The 18,372-nt window shown below is 46.9% G+C and overlaps 1 protein-coding gene across 8 annotated transcripts in view; it reads left to right on the forward strand.

The window, feature by feature from the left end:
* Positions 1-17,520, forward strand: part of zeb2a (zinc finger E-box binding homeobox 2a) — a 40,981-nt gene extending 23,461 nt beyond the window's left edge. For 6 of the 8 annotated variants that reach the window (XM_082509156.1, XM_082509157.1, XM_082509158.1 and 3 more), the window contains 8 exons: positions 1,472-1,693; positions 2,004-2,072; positions 2,628-2,834; positions 3,181-3,395; positions 5,553-5,661; positions 6,489-8,383; positions 9,545-9,725; positions 12,365-17,520. In XM_082509156.1, the coding sequence (XP_082365282.1) occupies positions 1,472-1,693; positions 2,004-2,072; positions 2,628-2,834; positions 3,181-3,395; positions 5,553-5,661; positions 6,489-8,383; positions 9,545-9,725; positions 12,365-12,963 (3,497 nt within the window). In that variant the 3' untranslated portion in view covers positions 12,964-17,520. The remainder of the gene's footprint in view (positions 1-1,471; positions 1,694-2,003; positions 2,073-2,627; positions 2,835-3,180; positions 3,396-5,552; positions 5,662-6,488; positions 8,384-9,544; positions 9,726-12,364) is intronic. The other 2 variants (XM_082509161.1, XM_082509162.1) reach the window with 2 other exon arrangements.
* The last annotated feature ends 852 nt before the right edge of the window (positions 17,521-18,372 follow it).

Raw genomic sequence — 18,372 nt, forward strand, 5'->3', positions numbered from 1 at the left:
TGCCCACCGACCAATCAGGGCACGGGACCCTCAGCCTGCTGCGGCATTCTCTGCTTTAAGGTGGAATCATGGTGGGGAGGATTTAAGGTGGAATGTTATCTTTGAAGTTTAAGGTGGAATTCTAAGCATAAAGTGTTTATTTCCTTGCTCTGTGACGGTGTCCACAGGAAGTGGAGGAAGTGTGTGTGTTTACCATTAGTGCTCAAAGAAAACGAACGCTTTGGTTTTTAAAGTTTAACATGAGTGATAAAAGGCACTGGTGCTTATCTGCAGGTAACCAGACCATCAGCCACATATGTGGGCGGAGCTTTAGCCTGTCACATATGTGTTTCAGAGCTGAGAACAGGTAGACTCTGGCCCTGCCCATTCTGCATCACTGATGATTATAAGCTATTATTGAGGAGGTATAAAACACACACACACGCACGCACGCATGTTTAACACTGCAGATGAAAGTTTAGAATGGAAATCAGGTAAAAACTAAAAGTATATGGACACACTGGGCCTAATATAGAGTGTGACTGTCCAGATACTTTTGGCTCTCCTGTGTTTAGATATGTATTCATGGATATGGATGTGATGGCTCCTCATCCATACAAGTGTTATTCGTGTCCAGGTGTGCACATACCTGGCTGGTACTGCTGATGTACTGAATGAGGGTCTAAAGATAGACGTGAGCATATCCTGTGGACTGTCCACAGACTGATAGCAGGCCGGGCTGTGATTGGGGGATTCCTTCACACGCTGGTGTTTATATTCTGACCCTGCAGTCACGGTTTGTTGCCCCGCCCCTCCCCCTCAGACACTAACAGCTGAGCCAGCTTACACAGGCTTTGTTTGAATCCACCCCCCCACCGGGGTCCCCCAGTTAAGAGTCCTGGGGACACCCCTGTCCTATTGATTAGATGATCCTGGTTAGTGATCGATTGATTGTGTGCACCCAATCTCTCTCACACACACACACACACACACTCTCTGCTATTGTGTTTTCTGCCTTTGGAGTGAAAGAATGTGTGGGCGGGGCCTGTGTGTGATGTCTAACGTGTCCTGGGACCACACAGCGAGCCTGTTTGATCACAGAGGGTTAACACCCCCCCCCCCCGTCCTTGGTATTCAGCCCGGGTCAGCAGATTTCTCCGTCGTGCTTTTTCATCTGCACCTGTCGTGCAGTTGTCCGGGACGCTGCAGACAAAGATCATATTATGAACGGGCTAATCTGCGTGTAGCTGGAGGAGGATCTGCGCTCTGTGGGAACCCGCCGCCGCCTGCCGCAGGAAACGCCATCAGAGCCAGATTAACCCGTTCCCATGATGTCAGCGTAGTGTGGCCGCTCACATCAGAGCGCAGAACAACTGCAGACCAATCACGAACACCCAATTCTCACTTCCTGTTTAACACTTGTTAAAGAACATACGCCGTGTTTACAAACACACTAAGGTCAGAGGTCACCCCCTCTTCTTTTGTGTTTCAGTGCTAAACTATGAGAACGTTGCGGAAACTACCTCAGACACCGATGACGAGGACAGTTTCGGAGGAGGTGTCGCAGGAGTGGACGAGGAGGAGGGCAGTCCGGCAGGCGTGCCCGCTCTGGAGGCGTCGCCCCGGGTCGGCCACGCCCTGCTGTCCCACCGTGACCAGGAGAGCGCCGAGAGCGGAGATGGGTTCCAGGACCCCCATGCCTGGAGACGCATCGGTGAGTCACGTGGTCACCTGTGAGTTGGTGAGGTCAGAGGTCAGCGTGCAGTGTTTTGGGCCATGTTTAAGTGTTTTGTAGTTTTTCTGTTTGATTTTAAATCTGGTCTCATGTTCGGTTTCTGCTTCTCATTTTCTCACTGTTTTTGTCATGAATATTTTTATAGTTGTTTGTAGTTGCTGTTATTAGTGTCGGGGGGGTTGAATAGCTAAATGATACCCATGACTCGGGAGGATACAGGAGGAAGGGACCAGCCTCCATCAGAGGAAGAGCAGGGTAAATGATGTGCTCCTGTGTTGTGTTTGGACAGACGGGGGGACGGACGAGTACGAAGCCGTGGGCCCGGAGGCGTCTCCTCACGCTGTGGAAAACAGTGCAGGTGAGATCACACACAATCAATCGTCACCCATCAGCGTCATCGCCGTCAGAAGAGGTTTTATTTATATTTGTCTCATTTTATTTTTAGCTCTGTCTCCATACTTTGCTCCTTTGTTTTTTATAAATTTTTTACTTAACTTTACTGTACGGCTCTTTGGGATAATATTTTTTGTCTTTCTTCATCTTTATTTATTTGAGTAATTAAAGCTAATTAATGATAATGACTAATGATAATTAGCGATCGTAATTAAAAGCGTAATGTAAAATGTCCTGCTGAATTTTTGTCTTTCACATAATTTCCCGAGTAATTAATACAAACTGTGGGATTGCTTATTGGTGTGGGCGTGGCCTACAGCAGGCTGACTTCAGTTGGTTCCTTCGCTGTTGTCGTAACTTTAGAGGAAGTAAACGACATCCCTGGTCATAATGGTCAATGGGCAGTCAGAGGACCCAGCAATGTTAGTTTAGGAGTCCCTCAGGGCTCAATGCCGGGTCCTCTGAGGTTGCAGTGTGATGATTGGTCCTCTGACCGGACGAGCTTTGTCCCTGCATCCAGGGAAGCGACTAGAGGGCATCCCTGAGTTGGACGAGTACTTCCTGAAGCGTAAACTGGAGGACGGCGACAGTCACTCTGCGTGCATCGCTGAGTACCTGCAGCGCAGCGACACTGCCGTCATTTATCCAGAAGCCCCAGACGAGGTGGCGCGCCTGGGCACGCCTGAGGCCACGCCTGAGGCCACGGGGCAGGATGAGAGCGAGCACGGTGAGAGACCGAGAAGACAAACTGAGCATTACAAATCGATTAATCATTTTTAAAGAGATTATTAGTCAAAAAGCTGGCAGCTCAAACATGTGACTCTGAAGCTTTGTAGAGAGAAGTCAACAAGCTGGCTTGTTAACGAGATTATAGAAGATTCAGATTTCACTGGTGCCACTCCGACCGCAACCTTTAGTATGATGTGTGTTTCTGTGACCTTCAATCCCAGACTCATCATTTTGACTGTAAAATCATCTCGAAGTTCAAAACAGTTGGGAGCTTCGGTCATGTGACTTTTCTGTCTAAATAAAGGGTTAAGGACATTGTCTCTTTCCTGACTTCTGACCTACAGACCTTGGACCCGACACGCAGGATGACTTCGCCCAGCTGCTCACGTGTCCGTACTGCGACCGCGGCTACAAGCGCCTGACGTCTCTGAAGGAACACATCAAGTACCGTCACGAGAAGAACGAGGAGAGCTTCCCCTGCCCGCTGTGCGCTGAAACTTTCGGCCACCGTGCTCAACTGGACCGTCACATGACCACACACAAGCCTGCCAGAGACCAGGTAACGCACACCTATTACATCCATTTAAACCTTTATTTAAAAGTCTGTCACAGGAGTTCCAGTATGAAATCCATAAAGACACAGTCTTCAAACGTTAGGACTGACTCCACGCTGGCTTCACTAACAGACAGAAAACTGCAGTGATCAGAGAAGAAGCTGCCGTCAGGTGCTGACACTGCACTGCATCAGCTGTGGATGCTGAGCAGCGGAGGAGGGAGGCTCGGGGAACTCCATCAGTACATGCGATGACTCAGATTAGTAATTAATCAGCGGCTGTGGTCCCTGTAGGGTAAAAACAGATAAAAATACACCAAGGCTGGAAATTTAAGCTGCGTCAAAAGGAGCAGAGGACCGCAGACGGAGCCCTGAGGAACGCCGCCTCATTCTGTTTGTTTAGAAGGGTGAGAGATCCACGTGGCTTCCTGCTGTCTAACACATGAATGAAGTTCCTCCCAGTTCTTCCAGTCTGCCCAGTCGCTCCATTATTAACCACCTCCGTTCTGGGTGTTTTTCTCAGCAGCTGTAATGTGTCGTGCGTGGGAGGTGTGAGTGCGTTGACTTCCTCCGGCCATCAGACTCCACATCAGCTGCTGCTGCTGGAACCGATTAGATTCACGGCCTTCCTCTGATGCTCGGGCAGCCTCGGTGGCAGGCAGGGTGTCACACAGTAATCTAATCATAAGCTGGTGTTAAATGTTTCCTGCACACGCCTGTTTGCTGGCCCTCATGATCAAAAACTCACATTAGAGTCGGTAACTAAGCACTGAGTCATTCAATTTTCCAATTATGCTGTGATCGTAATGAGATTTCCTGAGTTTAGACCTCGGGTCTCCTCACAGAAGCACAAATAGCTTTCATACCTGACCCCCCCTCCACCAGCCTTAACCAGCACCAGATGGTCTTCTCCCTGCTGGATTGAAGACTCATAATCCTCTAAGTGGCCGTTTATTTGTGTACTTCCTGAGTTAAACTGTTAAAGAGAGAACAGGCATGTGTGCGTCGGTGAGGAGGAAGCAGATCTGTCTGTTCAGTCTTCACGGTTTGCCCCCGACAGCAGCGCCTCACTCAGTAATCATTGTTCACAGGCTTTCTACTGTGCTGCTGAGTGCTGCGGTAAAACATCTGTATGGCACGGCCTCACAGCTGTTCAGGCTGTGCTCGCACAGCCGGGACTGCTCCTGAGTATGCAGCACAAACACTCACAGCTGTTTGCTTCTTGCCGTGATGTGGCTGCTTCAAGCAGTGGCCACACTAATGCAGTTACATATATATATACAGTTAATCTTCACTGCATGACAGTGTGATAAGGAACGCGTGACAGTGCTCAGTCAGCACAAACTGCCCAAGCCCACTTTTATCCAGTTTAACCAGTCCTCAGTTCCTGCATGGATGGGTGGACAGGTGGATGGGTGGGAGGGTGGATGGTGAACGGACAGATGGATGGGTGGGTGGATGCTGGGAGCAGCAGTGTTTGGTTAGGATGGACCTCGTGCAGGTTGTGTTTGATTTGAGTCCAAACTGGTAAGATTTGCAGACAAAGACGTGATCATTAACGACGGTGGTTAAGAAGTTTTGTTGGTGATTCAAAGCACGTAATTTCTTTCAGCGGTAATTTCAGTTTAAACAAAAACATTTGTGTTTGCGTGTGAGGGACTGGGACAAGCTGGTTCATGTTGGAATAACGAGGTCCTGGCAGAGGTTCCCTGCTGGATCCCAGGAGATCTGCTTTCCTGCATTTGTGGAGTCTCCTCTGGGGTTGAACTCATGGTGAATGAGTGCAGATCAGAGCAGAGAGTAGAGCGTTTACTTGAAGCTGTTTTCTCTGCTGTAGACGACAGAAACAAGTCTTCAGGTTTGTGTTTCCTTCACCGATCATCTGCATGTGAGACGAAAGGATTTGAGCTCCCACTCAGCAGAGGGGGGAGGATGCTCCCCGACTGTTTGTGTTTGTTTATCTCTGTATTTGCATTTCAAATGTTGGGAATGCACCTCCACCAGAAAGTGTTACCTCTGCACAGCGCCACCCACGCCGTTTCTCAGAATGCCTATCAGATCTGCTTCACTAAATACTATTAAATTCCCCGTTAGCTCGTGCTCCCTCTCTGCAGCGACTCCCACTCCTCCTCCATCACTTCAAATCTGTTTTTCTCTCTGCAGCCACCACTGCTTGCTGAAGGAACTGGAAACCGCAAGTTCAAATGCAGCGAGTGTGGAAAAGCCTTCAAGTACAAGCACCACCTGAAGGAGCATCTTCGTATTCACAGCGGTGAGTGGAGTTCTGAGGGCCGGATCAGAGCTGAAACTTTCCGCAGACACGGGTCTGATCCGGTCCTCCTCGCGTTTACATCGACTCTGATAAAACGCTGATTGTGTTTCCACATCTGACTGTCTGGCTTCTGCTTTAGCCACAGTATTAATACATCTGACAGTCAACAGTTTCACTTCCCATCTTCATATCTGATCACGAAGCAGTTCAGCTCCAAAAAAGGAACATTTTCATCATGATGGTTTCTATTTTTATTGAAGATTCATCCACTGATTTTTCCATTGATTTGATTATTAAAACCAAAACCCAAAGCGTCAGTTACTGTATCATACATAGTAATGTGAAGTATACTCATAAAGCACCTCATTAAAATGAAGTTTTTAAAAAGAAAACCTTTCTAAAATAGAACATCTGGACCGCCTCCAAAATCTCGCTGCTGATCTGTTTGTTCATTTCAATTTTTGTTAGTCAGCAAACAAACAACTATTCAGACAGTTGCTGGTTATCGTTGAATTGTTTTAATCAGCGAATGAACCGATATTATGAGCTCTGAATAACAGTGGGGGACACGTTAGCTAAAAGATGTGCCAGAGGGTCAGTTCATAGTTAATCCTGGACGTCAGCAGCTGAGATGGTGCATGGATAACATACACTTTGCTGGTGTTGAAGGAGGAAAAGCACCACCTCCAATTCTGGATCAAAGGTGTAAAGATCACACTGGTGACTAACTGTGGACGAATGATGATGTTTTAAGTAAATACCTGACGTTAAACTATAGAGCACGTTTGTGGGCTGAGAAGTAATCCAGACGTTGGGCTGTGTTTCAGGTGAGAAGCCATATGAATGCTCCAACTGTAAGAAGCGCTTCTCCCACTCCGGCTCCTACAGTTCCCACATCAGCAGCAAAAAGTGCATTGGCCTGATTGCCCTCAATGGAAGAGTACGCAATGGAAATGGTGGCAAACTCGGCTCCTCTCCCAGCTCTACAACCTCATCACCTGGAAGCCCCGCCCTGGCCCAGCTTCGCCACAAACTTGAAAACGGGCGCCCGCTGGGGCAGCAAGACCAGCCACGTCAGCTGGACATAAAACCTGAGCCGATGGACTTCAACGACTACCGGCTATTGATGGCCTCACAGCATGCGTTTGGGGGACCCGGGGTCTACCTGAACGGGCGGGGGGGAAGCCCCTTGGGTTTTCACAACTCCTCCCAGAGTCCCCTTCAACATCTGGGAGGCATTGGGCTGGACCTCCAAATGCTGGGCTACGTGAGATCCCTTGGCAACAACCTGAGCGAGGTGCAGAAGGTGCTCCAGATTGTGGACAACACGGTGTACAGGCAAAAAATGGATGGAAGCCCTGAAGACAAGCTCAGGTCCTACATGAAGGAGTTAGGTGCCCAGATGGAGGAGACCAAGGCAACTCAGGGTGGCTTCCTGGTGACGGGCGACGGCAGTCCCACCAAGAGCATCATAGATTACACACTGGAGAAGGTCAATGAGGCCAAGAGTCTGATCGACGAGTCTAAGAGGCAAGAGGCTGTTAAGAAGGAGAAACCAAGCCATTCTGTGGAGCTCAGCAGTGAGGAAAAGAAACATGAAAACCAGAACCAGTTCCTGCCATTCTCCTGCCAATACTGCAAGGAGACCTTCCCCGGGCCAATCCCCCTGCACCAACACGAGCGCTACCTGTGCAAAATGAACGAGGAAATAAAAGCCGTCCTGCAACCGGCAGACGGCTGTCCCGCTGGCCACCAGGGAGGGATGTCCTCCGAGGTCTCCAGCAACGACCGAGCCACCAGTCCCGTCAGCCACTTCAAGGATCACGTGTCGTTGCTCAAAGCTTATTTCGCCATGAACACTGAGCCCAACTCAGAGGAACTGCTCAAAATCTCAGTTGCTGTTGGCCTCCCTCAAGAGTTTGTCAAGGAGTGGTTTGCCCAGTGGAAGAGCCAAAACCACCACGGTAAAAGGTCACCACCTCCTGACTGCAGTGGACCAGAAGTCAACCACAGATTGAACCGGTCTCCAATGTCACTTCCAGCTACAGATTTACACCGAAGCTTCACTAATGGCTTTTGCGAGTCCTCCCACCAGTTTACAACCAGCCGGCAAACAGCAGGGCAAAAACCACTAGAATCATTGGACCACTTGAGAAGCAACACTCCATCACCCCTTAACCTTTCCTCGACTTCCTCCAAACACTCTCAGAGTAGCTCTTACACTCCGAACAGCCTGAACTCGGAGGAAGCCCGCGGGGACACACCGCTGGATCTGTCGCTCCCCAAACACATGGCGCAGAAGCGCGCCTCCGCCGGAGAGAAGCGGCCCAGACCCAATGGTTTAATCAGAGAGCACAACGGGGAGGCTTTGGGGCGAGAGCAGGTGTCTGGGCCCTTTGATTTGGTCAACATTAAGAAGGAGGTGCTGGGATCTGATGGTGGAGGGAATGCTATTCACCAACTGGAGAAAAGCACCAGTCCCATCTTTGGGATTAATGCCTTTGCTGGCGGACCTGTCTACACCTCCCTTCCACCTCACGGAGCATTTCCCCCACACACCTTCATGACTCCTGCCCAAGCGACCATCCCAGGCCTCAGGCCCTACCCGGGTCTTGACCCCATGAGCTTCCTGCCTCACATGGCCTACACCTACGCCACTGGGGCAACCACATTCGCTGAAATGCAGCAGAGGAGAAAGTACCAGCGGAAACCAGGCTTCCAGGTAAAAATCATGTAAAGTAAGGACAATGCGTTTTGTTTTGTTTGTTCTTTCTTCTAAACAGAGCCAGCCAGGAGCCATGGAGGGTCAGTATTCCCAGGTTTTGGTAACCCCGACCTGCTCAGACTGGAGTGTGTTGCACTGAAAACCTCCAAACTGGCCGTGCATGGCTCATGGTTGGACAGATAACAGCAAAGACAACAGGTGGCTGTTAGTTTTCAGGGCTTTTCATCTCCATCACACAACATGGCGGCTGGCAGTCCAAACCCGCCGTCAGCTCCGTTAGCTTTGATCATGATGACGTGTTTGCTCCACAGCACAGAAGTTGGATAAAGGGATTGTTTGTTGGGCTTGGGGCTTACAGCTGTCTGTATAGTGATGTGTTAAAAGTATTGTTGACCCAGCCAGTGTTGAGCGTGGAGAATTTTAAAGGGTCTCCCTGCCACGGGACCTATGAGCTGAGCTTCAGCGTTTCCACTGTGGAGTCTACATTTAACTGGTCTCATTATGGGGCGGGATGTGTTTGCTCCGACTGAAAGTAGTCAGAGTTTTCCAGGTTTCATGTCTGAGTATTTTTAAAAATGCAAAGTGTGGAAGTAATGCCAGAGAAAAAGAGGCTGGTTCCACAAAAGACTCGAACACCTCCAGATTCAGAATTTTTTGCCCTTTAAAGGAAAACTTCACTTCCTGTAAAGAAGGGAAGTTCATCTCCTGAAAACAAATCACAGATCAAATCTGGATTTAGTGAAATGCTGAGAGTTTTTCACTGTGCCATCATAAATACCGTTTGTCAGCAGCACCAAAGGTAAACAGCTCATAAGTCCCGCCCCTTGAAGCGCCGGTCACCGCTGACTCTTGGATGATTTGTATGAAAGCAGCTGCGTGGACTTTTTGGGAAAGTTCCTGAAATTGAAACTAAAAATGATGGTCAGCGCTTTGTTCCGGTCTCGTGGTAAACCTCTGACCTCAGCTCACCTGCTGTCAGCTGTTATCTGTAAACACACCCCTCTTTCTCAGAGTCTCCTGGGTGAGGGGGACTTACCGGGTTGGGCCTTTAAGCCCTGTCCAGACTTGGGATCATAGAGGCGGTGGGGGGGGAGTCTCGTGGCGCGAGGCTGACAGGTGTGGGATTATCGGGGTACTGAAGCTCTGTCTCTGTCTCAGGGGGAGCTGCTGGACGGCACGGTGGACTATCTGTCAGGCCTGGACGACCTGACAGACAGCGATTCGCTGCTCTCCAGGAAGAAGATTAAGAAGACTGAAAGTGGTATGTACGCGTGTGACTTGTGCGACAAAACATTCCAGAAGACCAGTTCCCTCCTAAGACACAAATATGAGCACACAGGTATATATAACACTTGGACACTTCTTTTTACCCACCCAATGCCTCCTTATTTCCTCTGTCCTCACTCTTCTGTTTCCTCACGTAGCTCCCCACTCGTAGCTCTGCTTCTCTCTTTTGTTCTCTGCAGGCCGTGGCCTTTAACATGCGCCTTTCTTTTCAGCGGGGGGTAGGCAGCCTTTAATACAGAGAGCAGTACAAAAACATTCAGCGCCCCAAATATCAGCAGCACCTCATTCACACTGAGAGAGGAGGAGGAGTGCATGTTTGCATGACTGTGTGAAGATCAAAAGGAAATATTAATTACAGCCGAGAGATGGTCCATTTTTTTCCATTTTTAAACTGGAAACAAACAACTTATGATAACACCACAGCAGGAAAGGTGAAGCAGCAAACACTGTTCTTATTAAAGCGTCCCAGTTTACCGAGTCGCCCCGCAGGAAATGTGATGAATGTGGAGGCTTCAGTAAGACTGCAGCATTGTGGGGTTTAATGCTTTCATGAGATTTCTCTGCAGGACTCTTCTGATCCAAATCAAAATCCTAAACGACCCCCCAGCATGTCCTGAATAAAGTCAGTGTTTCACTAGTTTGGTGTCTCATCTTCACGCCTTTCGCTGCGTCACGGATAAAGGTAATCTGTGGCGTTAAGCAGAGCCACACCCTCAGACGACTCTGGCTGCACGGCGTCAGCTCAGTTTGTCATTTTCTCACTGCTCTGGAGATAAAATCAGTGCTTTTTAAATGAAGTTTGGTTCATGTCCTGCCTCACACATTAACCCACATCACTTCCACTTAATGACCCATTAACATGCAGCATATTTACAGCATTTCATGGAGCCTCCTTTCAGCTGCTCGTTATCAAAGGTAGTAACACATGGTAATGACTAGTTTTCTGTTCTTGAACACTCACATTCATCTTGATTTTACTTGTGTTTTTTGTTTTCTCGTCGTTCTCATGATTTTATTATTTAATATTAAATAGTAATTTTTCATTGACGGACGTCAGACTGATGCTTCCTGTCGTCAAATTCGGTGCTTGTCCTGGTGTTACAGTAAAGTGGGGTTTATGATTTGGGAGTTGGAGGCTCACGGAATGATAATCATGTGTTGTTTGCATTCCTCTGACATGTGATAGAACAAAAGCTGAACATGAGAACACGTCTTTGTTGTTCCCATTGATACAGGAAGTCAAACCTGCGTGTTTGTGCTAATATTGGAGTTTGGTTGATCTTACCTGTGTGCCGTCCTCACAGACTCAGACCTGCTCTACCTTCATGTCTTTCACTCAGTTGCATCACCCTCATGTTTCCCTCCCACCTCCAACACTCGAAGCAGGAATCTACCGTCTCAGTTATTTCTGCCGCAGTGTGTGTGTGTGTGTGTGTGTGTGTGTGTGTGTGTGTGTGTGTGTGTGTGTGTGTGTGTGTGTGTGTGTGTGTGTCAGAATGCCAGCTATGGTGGATGTTACAGGCGCTCCGGGTCTATTTGTGGCTATGATCTGCCTGTGTGTGTGTGTGTGTGTGTGTGTGTGTGTGTGTGTGTGTGTGTCGGGGTAAAGCCATGTTTTTGGTGCATGTGTGCGTGGGACGTGTGATTGGGCAGCATTCAGCCTGCCAGTTGGCAGCAGCTGAAGCATCCTGTTCAGACATAAGAAATTTCCGCCTGTACAGTCGTAGTAAACCAGCTCTGTGTGTGTGTGTGTGTGTGTGTGTGTGTGTGTTGGGAGCTGTTACAGCTGTTAGGGTTCCTGCCCCTCCTTAAATTTAAATCCGGAGCTGTGATGTCATCGCAGCTGACCGCAGGCCGCTGAAGGTTCGCGTTACCTCGTGGTGTCTCAAGCATGCCTCATTGTTGTTATGGCAACAGACAGACACCGAGGGTGTGATGAAATGTTAACAGGATGAGTTGAAGATTTTAGTTCAAACCTGTCATGTTTTTGTTGTTTTTGTTTTTTACCGTCAGCCAATCACCGCACAGGTTTCAAAGATCTGTAGTTCAGTCTTCTGATTGGTGATTGTTTCAGCTGTGTCTTTGAGTTAAGAGATTTTTTTCTGGTCCAGCTGTAGATTTATGTCTCTTTATGAAAAAACACGTGAGAGTTTTCCATGTAGATCAGAGCTGAAGTGATAAACCGTGGAAATAATCAGCAGACAGGTTGATAAATGGACAACATCACTTCCATTTTTCATTTTTTAAATTCATTTTTAACACGCCCACATTTCATTCAGCCTAGTCTGGATTAGTTACTGCACTTCATGCCCAGTTACAGCAGTTGTGCTGTGGACCAGATGTGGCCCAAAGATAATTAATATCTGGTTCCATAAAGGAGGAGCTGCGCCTGAGTTTAGGCCAGACTTCAAAATAAAGTCTAAAATCTTCTTACCTGATTAATTAATAAACACCATCCACAGAGTCCAGACAGTTTCCAGGTCTTCATGCAGTTGGAAAACCTTGGAAACACAAATGTTTCCTGGTTCTTTGTAGTGTTTGTACGTCCTCGGTGTCTGTAGCTGTTCAGAGTTTCTTGTTCCTTCGTTGGGTTTGCAGCTGTCTGTCATGTGCTGATTCACTCTGCTGTGTGTCTCCGTGTCCAGCTGTGTCCGTCCTGACCGTGTCCCACCCTCCATTGTGTTTCTGCAGGTAAACGTCCGCATCAGTGTCAGATCTGTAAGAAGGCCTTCAAACACAAGCACCACCTGATCGAGCACTCACGCCTGCACTCTGGAGAGAAGCCCTACCAGTGCGACAAGTGCGGCAAGCGCTTTTCGCATTCGGGTTCGTACTCGCAGCACATGAACCACCGCTACTCATACTGCAAGAGGGAGGCCGAGGAGCGTGAGGCGGCCGAGAGGGAGGACAGGGACAAGGGAGGCGGAGGAGGCGTTGCAGTTGCAGGGCTGGAGCCCACCGAGCTGCTGATGAGGGGCTACCTCCAGGGGCTGGGGCCCCTTGGATACTCGGACCCAGAGGACCAGCAGGAGGATGGCGGCAGTGCGATGCTGAGGGTCAGCGGTGAGGGAGGAGTAGGACGGGAGGAGAGGGAAATGGACGGCAAGATGTCTGAGGAGGTGACAGAGCGGCAGGAGGGAAGTTTCAGAAAAGGAGAGGAGGAGCAGGAGTGCGACAGCAGGAGCCAGATGGACTTGATGGGGGACGTTGAGGGTAAAGGCTCGCCGCTGCCGATGGACGAGAGTTCACGAGAAGGGAAAACAGACGGCAGGTCAGACCAGGAGGACTGATGAGGAGCAACAAAAGCTTTGGGACGCTGGCTCGATGCAGCTGCTGCTTTATGAGGGGCTGAAAGGAAGATGAGGGCCGGAGGGGACGGCGGTCATCTTCTCACACCAAATTAGTGTTTACTTTAGACTTCCTGCTGAGACTGATGGGTCACAAATGTGTTTATGGTCTGATTCAGCTTCGTTCGCGTTCAGCCGACCGAAAACATAAATGATTTTAAAAAGGCTGTAATGTGCAGTTAACTTAGTATTATTAACAAAACTCGTGGCCTCTGATTTATCAGGTTCAGTCTGATTATTTTCTCCTTCAAAGTGTTTGTTGACACCTTTTCTTAATGGAGTCCTGTTTCTTTAACATTTTAAAGTTTAAGTTCTGCCGGTAGCTAAAGTGCTGGGATAGTTTCACAGCCAGAAAGGCCGAACTTTGAACCTCGGCAGTTCAGTCTGAAGCTCTCAAACCCTGAAGCTTAAGGTTTCTGCTGAGCTGATGTTAGATTTGATTGATAGATTTTTAGATCTTGGGGCAAAACCCCAAGACCCCAAGGCACTAGTTTTCAACCTTTAAGTAAAAACACTGAAAATAGAGCCCAAAAAGCTTCTACTTAAATCGGACAAGCAAGCCTGTACAGTACAGAAGTATTTTTTTATTATTGTGTTTGTGAATCCAAGAGAAGACAGGTTTACCTTGAGACCTACTGAGAAACCAGTTTTGTTGTAGCAGAACACCATTTACTAAAGACACTAACAGCAACCGTAGCAACTCTGAATGACGTGTTAGGGTGAGCGATGGTCTCGGTCTAATTAGGGACTCTGTGGAATGAAGAGCAGGTTCAAGTTGTAGTTCTCTGAACACCAGGTGTGGTCTTTGAGGCGTACCGTCATATACGCGTGGTCGTTAATGATCCCTGCTCGATTTTGCTAGGATAGCTTGTTTTCATCACCATGATACCTAAACACACATTCAGACCTGTGGGAGGTTTTATGTGAATGAAATAATGATGCTAGCAACATTATTTTGTATGATTTTAAGCATTTGAGGGTAAATCTTTGGAATCAATTCAATTTTATTTATACAGCGCCAAATCACAACAAAAGTCGCCTCAAGGCGCTTCATAGATACAGAGAAAAACCCAACAATCATATGACCCCCTATGAGCAAGCACTTTGGCGACAGTGGGAAGGAAAAACTCCCTTTTAACAGGAAGAAACCCGCAGAACCAGGCTCAAGGAGGGGCAGGGCCATCTGCTGTGATTGGTTGGGGTGAGAGAAGGAAGACAGGATAAAAGATATGCTGTGGAAGAGAGACAGAGGTTAATAACAGATATGATTCAATGCAGAGAGGTCTGTTAACACATAGTGACTGGAAAGGAAAAACTCAATGCATCATGGGAATCCCCCGGCAGCCTACACCTATTGCAGCATAACTAAGGGAGGATTCAGGGTCACCTGGTCCAGCCCTAACTATATGCTTTAGCAAAAAGGAAAGTTTGAAGCCTAATCTTGAAAGTAGAGATAGTGTCTGTCTCCTGAATCCAAACTGGAAGCTGGTTCCACAGAAGAGGGGCCTGAAAACTGAAGGCTCTGCCTCCCATTCTACTTTTAAATACTCTAGGAACAACAAGTAGGCCTGCAGAGCGAGAGCGAAGTGCTCTAATAGGGTGATATGGTACTACAAGCTCATTAAGATAAGATGGGGCCTGATTATTTAAGACCTTGTATGTGAGGAGCAGGATTTTGAATTCTGGATTTAACAGGAAGCCAATGAAGGGAAGCCAAAACAGGAGAAATCTGCTCTCTCTTTCTAGTCCCTGTCAGGACTCTTGCTGCAGCATTTTGGATTAGCTGAAGGCTTTTCAGGGAGTTTTTAGGACTTTCTGATAATAATGAATTGCAGTCGTCCAACCTGGAAGTAATAAATGCATGAACTAGTTTTTCAGCGTCACTCTGAGACAGGATATTTCTAACTTTAGAGATGTTGCGCAAATGGAAGAAAGCAGTCTTACATATTTCTTTAATATGTGCATTGAAGGACATGTCCTGGTGAAAAATGACTCCAAGGTTCCTCACAGTGTTACTGGAGGCCAAGGTAATGCCATCCAGAGTAAGAATCTGCTTAGATACCATATTTCTAGGCTTTTCAGGGCCGAGTACAATAACCTCAGTTTGATCTGAATTAAGAAGCAGAAAGTTAGCGGCCATCCAGGTCTTTATGTCTTTAAGACATTCCTGCAGTTTAACTAATTGGTGTGTGTTATCTGGCTTCATGGACAGATAGAGCTGGGTGTCATCTGCATAGCAGTGTAAATGTATGCTATGTCTTCTAATGATGCTGCCTAAGGGAAGCATGTATAATGTAAACAGAATTGGTCCTAGCACTGAACCCTGTGGAACTCCATAATTAACCTCAGTGTGTGAAGAGGACTCTCCATTTACATGAACAAACTGGAGTCTATTAGATAGATATGATACAAACCACTGCAGCACAGTACCTGTAATACCTACAGCATGTTCTAATCGCTCTAATAGGATATTATGGTCGACAGTATCGAACGCTGCACTGAGGTCTAGCAGGACAAGCACAGAGATGAGTCCACTGTCAGAGGCCATAAGAAGATCATTTGTAACCTTCACTAAAGCTGTTTCTGTGCTGTGATGAGCTCTGAAACCTGACTGAAACTCTTCAAATAAACCTCTGCAGATGATCTGTTAGCTGTTTGACAACTACTCTTTCAAGAATTTTTGATATGAAAGGAAGGTTGGAGATTGGCCTATAATTAGCTAAGACTGCTGGGTCTAGAGATGCTTTTTGAGTAAAGGTTTAACTACAGCCAGCTTGAAGGCCTGTGGTACATAGCCGATCATTAGAGATAGGTTGATCATATATAAGATCGAAGAATTAATTAATGGCAGGACTTCTTTGAGCAGTTTTGTAGGAATGGGGTCTAAAAGACAGGTTGAAGGTTTGGAGGAAGTAATTATTGAAGTTAACTCAGAAAGATCAATTGGAGAAAAAGAGTCTAACTTAACATCGATGGTACTAAGAGTAGCTGTAGATAATATTACATCTGTGGGATGATTATTGGTCATTTTTTCTCTAATGATAAAAATTTTATTAGTGAAGAAGTTCATGAAGTCATTACTAGTTAACGTTAAAGGGATGGTTGGCTCAAAAGAGCTCTGACTGTTTGTCAGCCTGGCTACAGAGCTGAAGAGAAAAAATCATAGCCTGAACCTGATGAGTCAAAGGTCATGAGTGTTTTGTGTGAAGTTTGGTTTGATGAGCCCAAACGGAGAGGCGGGTCCACAGGAAGTCTGAATAACACTGGGATCTATTATTGTTATTATCAGTGTTAACGTTTAACTTTTAAAACGCCTCCACGCCGCAGGTAACCTCCGTCAGTCCCTGAGCGGAGACTCGACCCCATGAGCGTCCCCCCCCCCCCCCCCCCCCCGTGGCTTGTGGGACCGTTTAAAAATCCACATTATGCAAAAAACAAAAGAAGAAGAAGAAGTCGTAATGAGTATCACTATAATGAAATGAAGCTGTTTTTAATGTACAGTATTATAAAGGCCTAAAAGCTGTGTGGTGCTATGTTGTTCTTAACTTTCGGTGTGTTGTTGTGTTCGAACCTCACTTCAGGAAATTGCACTCCACTCCCTGAATCACTACAAAATAAAAGAAAAAGGAAAAAAAGAGGGTATACAGCCTCGAACACTCGGCCACTTCCTGTCAGTGTTATTGTCGTATTTTATCTCCTTTTACTGTGATGTTTTTATTTTTTATTCGACTTTATTATTTTGCCAACTAACCACATGACTTTGGGCCTCCTGATTTGTTTTTTTACGTGGAGGAACATTTAAACCTGTGTGATTTTCAAAATAAAACGTGGAGTCTTAAAGCGCAGAGGAAATGAAAATGAAAGGCAGAGCCCTCTGAGTGTGTTGAATTTTCTCCAGAGAAAGCCTTATTATATGCAAACCTTTCACCTGTGCCATCCCTGTACAGCGCCACCTGTCCTCTGCTTCAGTATTAAAGTGACGAGCTTACCTGTCCGATGCGTCAGTGTTAGCGTAGCAAGGCGTCAGTTTCTTAGTTTACACGTTTGTGCAATTTTCTGTGTTTCTGTTCACCTCAGTATTTCTGTCAGTATTACTTTTGTTTTTAATTTGAGAGTTTGCCATTTTATTTATGTGACTCATTTTATATTTCCTAATTTTATTTATTTCATACTGTAGTGTACAGTATTAGAGTTCCTCACAAACATCTATTTTAGTAAAATGATCGGAGCAAAACTCTGGAGCTTTTCTTGTTGCTTTCTTTGTTTTTTCCAAACTACTGGAAATTTTAAATTTGGGGAACTTTGGATACGAAGCTTCTGGTGAAAACACTGTATTTAAAAAAAAATCCACTTTAATCATCCCACTAAAGAGGTGATGAAAGACTGGTGAAGACGATGAAGGAATTCCTGAAATGTTTTATGATTTTTCATTTTTAATTTCCATGCTCGAATAAATGTAGCCAAAATCAATTTTAATAAAGCTGTGTTATTCTTCTTGTAGCACCGGGGTCTGATTCATTAACGCCTCAGCGACGAAGACGAGCGCCGTTTTTAGCTTCCTCGTGTTACCGTCACATTGCTGCTCGCTCACATCATCGCTCCCCCCCCCCCCCACACACACACACCTACCTGACCGCAGTACACACACCTCTCAGCACGCTGGCTTCAGGCTGGACCTTCGTCCTGAACATGAGCTCAGCACTGACGGATAAACTTTATTTAAACTGACAAACTCGTGTTCCGGGAGCTTAGCCTGTGACAGCATGGCCCTGAAAGGAAAAGAAACACTCTGTAAATTTTACTTCCAGGTGATTCGTGTGGTGGAGGAAGACTGCGCAGCTCTCGTTTCTCTGTCTGGTTCAGGCTGAAATCATCGGTTTTCTCCACATTAGCAGGACGTGCGCTTACAGCCTCTGTGATTTATGGCTTTTATCTGCAGATGCAAGCAGGTGTGGTTCACACACAGTGCAGAGAGGAGCTGATCTGAGACCAGCGAGGACCCACACAGCCTGAGGAGAGCTGACACGGATTAAACTGCTCAGAATGAACTCGCGGCTTTTATTTTAGGCTCGTTTGTAATTAATGATTTCCTGAATAAACTATGACCCTTTTTGGAATAAAGGTTGTGGTGTGAGTGCTGTCTCTGTACACCTGACAAACAAACATGTCGTCAGTAACTGGAGATGTGATCGTTCACACTCTCCGCGCCGTGATTCACACCTTCATCCTCCACACCTGCCGAGCGGCTCACGTCCATCCCCGCCTCCACCCGGCGAGCTAACGGATGCTGTCATGAGTCCTCTTACCTGAATGATGCTGGACGTCCACACGGCGCTTCACAGCTTTCACTTT

Source organism: Aulonocara stuartgranti (assembly GCF_965226115.1).
Source record: "Aulonocara stuartgranti genome assembly, chromosome: 16".
NCBI classification, from domain to species: Eukaryota; Metazoa; Chordata; class Actinopteri; order Cichliformes; family Cichlidae; genus Aulonocara; species Aulonocara stuartgranti.